Here is a 9,095-nt window from a genome sequence, read left to right on the forward strand (position 1 = left end):
TATAGTCCAAGTATTTATAAAATATGTAATGATAAGAAATTATAACAGTCCAATATTCGAAGGATTAATAACAGTTGAAGTTTATTATTATTTTTTTTTAAGGATAAGGTATCAAAATGGTTTTTGGGAAGTATCAATTTAGGTTCCACATATAAAATAGCGCCAATATAGACTTAACGTTTAAAAAAAAGGAGGTATCAGTTTAGACATCGAAAATGGATTGGACAGACATCCCTATTACTCCATTAAGTTTTGATTTCTCGCTTCACGTATAATTAACAGAACTTAACAGAGTAATATCAACGTCATGTCTCGTTCCGTTATCGAGACCTAAATTGGTACCCTTTTTTAAACGTTAAACTTTTGGACGTGTAACCTTACAATTATTTTAATCTCCACCGTAGAATTTTAATAAGTCTGGTGAGCGACCAAATTCACTTTGTGACTGACTAGATGAAAACCACCGTATAATCATCTCCTCCCAAGATAAATTACACTTCCATCAGCTACATCGCACATCATGCTTTCTTATAATTACATTTTCGTAAAGATAAAACCAGAAGTAGGAGAAAAAAAAAAAAAGCTTTATCTTTGCATAATGAGAAGTAAAATTGAAACAGTGAACCATGAAAACGTCATTACTACTACTACTACATTGCTTTGTGAGAAACTGATCCAAGAAAAAAATATAGAATTATACAATGACCCCAGCCCCCCTTCCTGCACTGCAACAAAAATAACTTCCAACAGCACCTTTCAGATATCAGTATCACCATTCTTTGCAGCATCCCCTAGTCAGCACTTTGCATTTATTTGATATACAAAGGTGAAGGTGCAGCCCCCCTGTACAGCTGCTGGTATACAAATGTGTATTCCTGTTTCGCTATCAGGTTATGGTTTGCTCTTTCCTATCAGTGTTGGGGTTATTGACACAACCCCAATAAGGAATATCGTAGCCATTGAGTTGAAGTCATAAAGATCTCCCAGCGATTGCAATTCTCCAAGCGCTATTCCGGCCTGCACAACATTCAGGTATCTGTTACTCAAGTATAAACCTATTTTGAGCTTTTGCACTTTTCAAATTATGACACTTAGCTCCTGATTCCGAGCTTTAATTTGGTACTGATAAAGAGGGGTTTAATTTTAGTTAAAAGTACGGAGGTAAACATCACCAAATTAAAGTTCTATGACGAAGATTATGATTCAGTACTAACAACATAAGCTTTCAAATATCACTCTAGTATATGCTTTAGAATTCTAAACATCAAAGCCGAAGCTACTCCATTTAAATACATGCTGAGGAAAAAGCTATGCAGCTTCAAACTCCAATTTTTTTTTTTAAAAGCTTCTCCATTAACCCAAATAACTAACATCTGAGTTCAGTTTACTTAATTATTCAGTAATATAAATAGTTGAGAATGGATGTACCGTACCTTGACAGTGACATAAGCAGCAGGAATAAGCCCTATAAAAGTTGCCAGGAAGAAAATATGGTATGGCACATCGACTATAGGTGAAGCAACATTTATAAATGTATTTGGCAAAGTTGGAGTTAGTCTCAAGAAAAGCATGTAGTTTAATAAGCTACTTTTTCTTCTAGCCACCTGAAAATGAAAAAATAGAAAGAATTTATGGAAAGTTTTTGTAGGCAAGCATAGCAAAGAACAAAACCAAAGATTCACCTGCTCTTGGAAGAAATTCAGCTTATCAGGCCACAAAGAGAAAACAAGTGGCCGCCCAACAAGTTTTGAAAGGAAAAAACAAGAAGAAGCACCAGCAGTAGCAGTAAACACTACCAAGGCCACGCCTTTAAATACTCCGAAGAGAGCTCCAGCAAGCAATGACATAAACACAGTCCCCGGAATCATAAAAGTTTGCATGAAAATATACACAACACAGTACCCTATCAAAACTTGTGCAGTGTAGTCACTTGTGTAGCTCTCGAGGTGATCTCTGCAGAAAAAGTTTATTTTTCACATGACGCTTATATACGAAGAAAACTAAACAAAGTGGCAACTTTAAGAAATCTATACATGGATAACAAGTACCAATAAATGCCGAAGACTTATTCACTAAAACCTGAAGGAAATAAATGCCATATGGTGAGCAATTGAATGCTACTAAATATTTACCAAATCCATGCCGAACACATCAGATATCATGAGCTGGTATATGCCTTATGGTGAGCAAATGCATGCTACTCTCAGAAATCTCTATTTGCCAAACTTAATAGATGATGTAGCAACAAACTTAATATTTTGCATAATATTTGGTTTCAAGATCAGAAAACAGACTACATTTGATTAAATCAAACACTGTAACAGAGTAGGGTTTTTTTTTTTTGTTGTTGTTGTTGAAAAGTAGGACATCTCTTCCTTCAATAATCTAGTACCAATTTCTAGACAACTTATTTAAAGAGTATAGGTATGAAATGATCTTTTTCTTTACTTCTCCATTCAAGAATTTGACAGTAAAACTTTACCATCCCCCATAAAGATGATTGAAATGTATGACTGTAAAGATGTAACAATAAAATGCTAAACCAGTCACGACCACATAACTTTTTCTACATCAACTGAATTAACTAACACGTAACAAAAGACTTTCCCACCAGAAGAATACAGAAGTCCCAGAGTCAGAATACTCAGAACCACATCAGATCAGATAAGATCTTCATGGTTATTGTTTAAACCTCAAATTATATGTCATTATTACTAGGAAGACTGATGAGTAATGGCTACCAAAATCACTCATAGTATTGATTTCTGAAGGTCATGTGAAGAGTTTACCTAAGCATTTAGCTCTTAACCCAAAGAGGAATCTACTTGGCAAAATCATACAGTAAACATCAAACTTGACCAACCAATCACTGCAAAAGACCTTGCTAGTAACCATGTAAGCAACTTAACTTCCTCTGCTTGTAGCCAATGCCAAGTCATTGACTTCCTGGTAGTCCCATAAACTTGCAATGTGTTAAATTTAATAGCACGGAATGCAAGCCGTTTATCTCTATATAATATAATGTTAATAAATCTTTTGCCTAGTCATTGCCATATAATATGAGCTATTACACACTTGCATGTGAGTTGTCTTAAATGAAGCCATCCAATTGACATATTACAGAAAAAATTCATGCCTTTTCTATTTTGTAAAGCTTTTCCGTGATAATTAGTGGGAAAATTCCTAGATTCACCCAATTCTAAGTTACAGCAGTAGGAAACCAGATAGAAGTTCGAATCTAGACAAACATGCAGAGCATCAAAAGAAGTCCGTATGAACCTAAATATTCCCATATCCAGACGATATATCATACCCATTTTTCTATTGAGGCAAAGCAATTGGTTGACCGTGTAAAAACAAAGTAATTCAGGTTAAAAAAATCCGAAGAAAAAAGAAATAATTTCCCCCAAATAATGAATAATATAGGCAACTGCCTTGTAAAATGAAATTGACATTATTTATTCATTTTTTCCACCTCAGAATCGAAATTAAAAGAAAAAGAATGAAGAATAGGGAAACAATGAGAAACCTGAGGATTTGAAGATCTTCAAGGTTACGAGGCAGCTTAAGGAAGCTGTAATCAGACGCAGGCATGGTGAGGTAAACCCCGAAAAGACCAAGAGAAAATCCCAAAATAACAGTGAAAGCCACCGTGACCTCCCAAACGTTTAAAGGAAAAGCAGATCCCACATTTACAGTCGGCGGTATAGTTGTGTCTCCAGTTTCTCCTCTTCCGGTGGTTTCCGTCCTCATCTCTCGCAACACAGAATTCCTTGGTTTCCTCTTTTATTAGAGAAAGAGAGAGAAGGGAAGGAGGAGAAGGAGAAGGAGAAGAGAGGAGAAGAGCAAGTTTCACCTTGTTTGCTTTCAAGGCACTTCTTCTCTTTCTCTTCTCTCTGTTTGTTTGTTTGTTTGATGCGAATTGTGTTTGTGTTTCAATCCAATCCAATCCAATCCTTATTAAACTCTCAAAACTCCATATTTACGCATATTCCTTTCTTTAGATCCATAAATAAAGACACCTTCTCAATTACACCATTGAAAAAAATAAAAAATTTAAATGTTGGTTTGCGCTATTTTATTTTGTAAAATGCACTTTCCTAATTTAAATCTTTATAAATAAAACTTATTTTTTGCAGTTTACAATTCAAGAATATAGGTGCCTCTTATGGTTACTTTGTTTTTGACAAAGTATCATTACTTATTGTGTTTTCACCATTGGATGATGGAGCATAAAATTAATCCAATGGTGAAAACACACAGAGTAAGACTTACTTTATAAAAAACAAAGTAAGCATAGCCTTTACCATATATATCAGTAAGAAAAGCATTTATAATTTAATTAATTTATAAAAAGAAAAAGTACGAAAATAAACCTTGTGGTATGGATTATTTTCAAACATAGATTATGTGGTTTAAAAGCTGGTAAATAGGTATATTGAAATTCATTCCGTTAGCAAACACAGACCAAATTGACTAATGATATTAAAAAAAAGTCAAAAGTTAAAAGGAAAAAAAAGTTAATTTTGTTCTTATATTTATTTATTTTATAAACTAACCCCCTTGTTATCTAGTTATCCCAAACAAACCCCAAAATAAAAAATAAAAATCAAATACTCCATTTCTTATTTTTCTTCTTCTTTCTCTCTTTTTTCTATTCTCTTTGTTAATTTTTATCTTTCTAAAATCAATTTTTCTCTTTCTAAAAAAAAGATAGATAATCAGAGATAGAACGCCAATTGAATAGCTATGCTTCAAAAGAGCAAAATGGTAAATTATCTTTTTTATTTTATGTTGATCTTATTTAGAAAAGTTAGTCTGTTTGGTTCCTGGAAATCACTAGAGAAATAAATGAGGCATACAAATCAGTATGATCGAAATTGGATTAGATTTAATTTTGGCCAGCAACAATTGATTATTTTCTTTTATCATATATATATATATATATATATATATATATATATATATATATATATATATATAGCAAGTAAATACTATTTGACTACTGGTCGAATTTGTTCATTGTAATTTGATGGTATTTGAAATGCTCCTTTTGATGCGACAAAACGGCTTTGAAGCTAGCGGTATCGCATATAAAGCTATTGAAGAATAAGAAAGATGCGCAGGTGAAGCAACAGAAGAGAGAACTGGCTCAATTGCTGGAGTCTGAGCATGAACGGACGGTCAAAATTAGGGTAAGCAAAAAGATCCTTACTAGTGGAATTGATTGTTTTCCCCTAAGTTTCAATTTCCTGTATCTAGACTTGCTCATATTTCTAATTCACTTTTTTTGATAAGCTATTCCATAGTATTTTTTGTAATTATTTGCTATTGATTTTTTTTATATTTTTGTTACACTTTATGATCATATTATGTGTTCTATATTGGTTGTTTAATTGATTTTAGAGAGAGAAAAATTAACAAAGAGGAGAGAGAAGAGAGAGAAAGAAGAAGAAAAATAAGAAATTAAAGAGAGATCGAGAAGATGGTGTATTTGATTTTTATTTTTTATTTTGGGGTTTATTTGTGATAATTAGATAATAAGGGGAGTTAATTTATAAAATAAATAAATATAAGGATAAAATTAACTCTCTTCCCTTTGACTTTCTTTAACATCGTTAGTCAATTTACTATGTGTTTGCTAACGGAATAAATCTCAAGATGCTTGTTTGCCAACTTTTAAACCATATATAGTCTATGTTTAAAAATGACCCATACCACAAGGTTTATTTTTATACTTTCCCATTCATAAAATCATACCTTTTATATATATATATATATATATATATATATATATATATATATATATTTTTGTAAAATAATTTGTTTTAATTATTTGAAGCTGCTTTATTTTAGAATAAATAAACACGATAATAATTTTTGGAATATCCAAATTTATAAACAACACAAACCACATATTTATATTTAAAAGTTTTTTTAAACAATATTTATACATTTTTAATCATATATAATTTTTTTACCTTACCTTTATGATTAATAAAAAAACATATATTTTTAATTACTTCCTTGATAATAATTATTATAGAAAAATTGGTAACCACTTATTTTCCCATTTACTAGGCTAATTTTTCTTAAATGTTAATTTAAATTTATACCACAAAATAATTTTGTTCTTAACTAGTCTATCTATTTTTAAAAATACTTTAAAGTTATCGTGTTTTGACAAAAATAACTATTTGATCCCTCTATTCATAGATTTTATATAAATAACGAATTTATCCTTTTACCATTTACTAAGTTATATAGATGCTTTTTAATTAAGTTTTATATAAATTTTTTATTACATTAATTCAATTATAAAAATATAATATTAGTACTAATATTACATTATTGTTTAATGTATTTTTAATTAAATTTATAATAATATAATATTTTAATTTGAATAATAAACTTATTTTTCATATAATATTATATTTTATACAGCGTTCGTAAGTTACGTACCGTTATATATAAATATATCAATAATATGTTAAAAAATTATTTTAATAAATAATTATAAATAAAATGATGAAGGCTTCATGGAGAAGTCAAATGGATTTCTCTAACCTCCAAGGGATGGGTAATGAACCCAGATATGACAATAAGTAAATCAACAGATTTAGACTTATATCTTGTAGCGTAGATCTATTAAATAGCAGTAGAAGTAATTGACGTTGGTTCCGTATCACCGATCTAGGAGGTTACCACACCGAAGGAGTAATCTCCGTTGTTCCATGAACTAAGAATGCAACGAGGACAAAGAGAGAGAGAGGGGCAACGATTTTGGAAAGAGAGAGAGAGAGAGAGAGAGAGCGGTCTCTCTTTTGTGTGTTTCTCTTACGTAGTCTCTTAGGGTTTAGCCTCCATAGCTATCTATTTGTAGCTAGGTTAAACCCTTAACCCTAATCCTAAACTGATTAGGTTACGGGCGGACCATAAATAGATCAGTAAATCAGTCAAGACCCATTTACTCCATTTATCACTAAAAATGACAAATGTACCAATCTATCATAAAATTAGTTTAGTATTTCATAATGTTCGATAAATCAATATATTGAAAAAATCAATAATGTAGTATTTAGCTATTTTTTACCAAACCAATTAATATTGAATTGAGTTCTTAAGCTAGAGATCTCAAGTTCAAGTCTTAGTGTGCGTAAAAACATTAATTGAAATCCAATTAAAGGGTGTTTAACGAACATTAAAATTAAAATTAGTTAATAATTAGTTTTATAAATTTTAATTTTACTGATTAGGTTATAAAAAACACATAATGCACCTATCGATCTTCTCTCATCTGGACACCCATCCTAATCACTATCAGAGTAACAGTGAATTTGATCTATAGGTTTACAGGCATGGCTATTCCAAAACTTTAAAGTTCGAGGAGGTTGATAGGGACGTTTGATCCCTATCTTTTTAGGGTGATTTACGGTTTATTTTGAGCTAATAATTAAGTTTAATTCTAAAAATAAGTATGTTTTATTTAATTAGTAAAACAATAATAAAACATGTGCTCTTGGTAATTTTTCGTTCTTTTTAATAATATTCCAGTAAAATAAAGAAATCAAGTAATCTCAGGCTCTATAGTTGTGCTTTGTAGTTTCGAGAAACACACACGAGATGCAAAAGACGATGAAAAATTCTCACACCCACGCGGAGCTTGACATGTTTCATGCGGTGCCCACTAAAATACGGCAGTCAACGATGTCAACCTTATCCTTGTCCCACAGTCAACACCATTCCACGCGGAGCTTGGAACCTTGATAAAATGTTGATAAACTTCAGAAGCTCATCCACACAGAGCTTGGCCAGCACCACGCGGAGCGTGGATCGGGTCAACGATTGGGGATTCAGTCTTTTAGTGTGTGAAATCTGCAATGTATGAAGAAAATACATTTCACGCGGAGCGTGACAAGTCCCACGCGGAGTGTGGCCTCTATTTTCAGCATCAAACGTGAACTATCCGAAGACCTTTGTAATTAAGATTATGCCCCAAGCTTGATCTGTGTATAAATAGGAGTGCTTGACACTCAATTAGATATCCAGTTTTTGTGTAATAAAACTTTACCACCTTGAGAGCTTGTGTAATCCTTCTGTTACTCCGTTGAAGTTACGTTCCATCCGCATTCCCCAAGCTCGAGAGTTCCACCTCCAAATCTGAAGTGACGGTCTTGAGTCTGGTTAGCTAGTTCTAAGGGTCGATTCTTCTTCCCTTTTTACTTGTTAATTAGCTTGTACTCTTCCTATGTGCTAGACTTGGTTGTATTCCGCATTTACATTTCCACAGTAATAATATATGATTCATCGTTTTCAGTTTCCCTATACGTGTTGATGTTTATTGCTTGCTTTGATACTTATAATTGATTATTGTGTAGGTCGCTTACGAACTCCGAAATCCACTAGGATTCACATAGGTGTTGCCTTACCGGAAGTGACAAACCAGAAATCGTAGGAATTGACAAGCTACGGAACTTACGGGCCCTATTTTCTGAACCTAAGAATTAAAGCCGCCTTAAGAGGGAATTACGATCTAAGAACCTCACGGAGTTGTTCGGCTCATAAATAATCATCTTTGCAAGAGTAAATTGTTACTCGTATATATTCTGAAATATTGTTTGTCGTATGTTGTAACTTACCGCCACCCGTATCACTCCATTAGAGTTTGAACTATACAAAACTGTTTAACCCATAGTTTATAAGTAGTTTATAGTGTCACCAACTCAAATCTAAAGTATTCACCGCCTAGATAATGTATAGAACCGAGTAGTTTAATACTTGTGGGTATAAATCCCGTGGATTCGATACATGGACTTAACCAGATTTATTACTTGATATGACGGGGTACACTTATCCCTTAGTTGTCGAGTTGGAGTAGTGGTCGCCTCGAGCGCATAATCGCTGCTAGCGCGACTCGCATCAGTAAGCAGAGCCTCAAATCGCCCTCTAGAATTCAAGGTGGATTGACAGAGCTATATGTTATATTGACGAACTGAAGCAGCCAATACTGTAGATGTGGAAAGAGATAGTGTACCAACCGTAGGAGAGGGAGTGGTAGGTGAAGTTGACACAACATCGTGTACTATAGGAGATGA

At 32.7% G+C, this 9,095-nt stretch overlaps 1 protein-coding gene across 1 annotated transcript; it reads right to left on the bottom strand.

The window, feature by feature from the left end:
* Nucleotides 1-572: 572 nt before the first annotated feature.
* On the bottom strand, nt 573-3,981 carry LOC136232122 (uncharacterized membrane protein At4g09580). The gene is made up of 4 exons (XM_066021156.1): nt 3,530-3,981; nt 1,683-1,953; nt 1,434-1,604; nt 573-1,017 (listed from the first exon to the last, which is right to left on the bottom strand). The coding sequence occupies exons 1-4, from the start codon at nt 3,751-3,753 to the stop codon at nt 892-894; spliced, it is 792 nt and encodes a 263-aa protein (XP_065877228.1). The 5' UTR covers nt 3,754-3,981; the 3' UTR covers nt 573-891.
* Between the last annotated feature and the right edge of the window lie 5,114 nt (nt 3,982-9,095).

This window comes from Euphorbia lathyris, chromosome 6 (assembly GCF_963576675.1).
Source record: "Euphorbia lathyris chromosome 6, ddEupLath1.1, whole genome shotgun sequence".
Classification (NCBI taxonomy): domain Eukaryota; kingdom Viridiplantae; phylum Streptophyta; class Magnoliopsida; order Malpighiales; family Euphorbiaceae; genus Euphorbia; species Euphorbia lathyris.

What these genes read in the sequence shown, in the direction of transcription:
- LOC136232122 (XM_066021156.1), bottom strand. Translation starts at nt 3,753, where the DNA reads ATGAGGACGGAAACCACCGGAAGAGGAGAAACTGGAGACACAACTATA. An exon ending in TGAATTTCTTCCAAGAGCAG is followed by an intron (nt 1,605 to 1,682) that starts GTGAATCTTTGG and finishes TTTCATTTTCAG; the next exon opens with GTGGCTAGAAGAAAAAGTAG. An exon ending in CTGCTTATGTCACTGTCAAG is followed by an intron (nt 1,018 to 1,433) that starts GTACGGTACATC and finishes AATGTTGTGCAG; the next exon opens with GCCGGAATAGCGCTTGGAGA.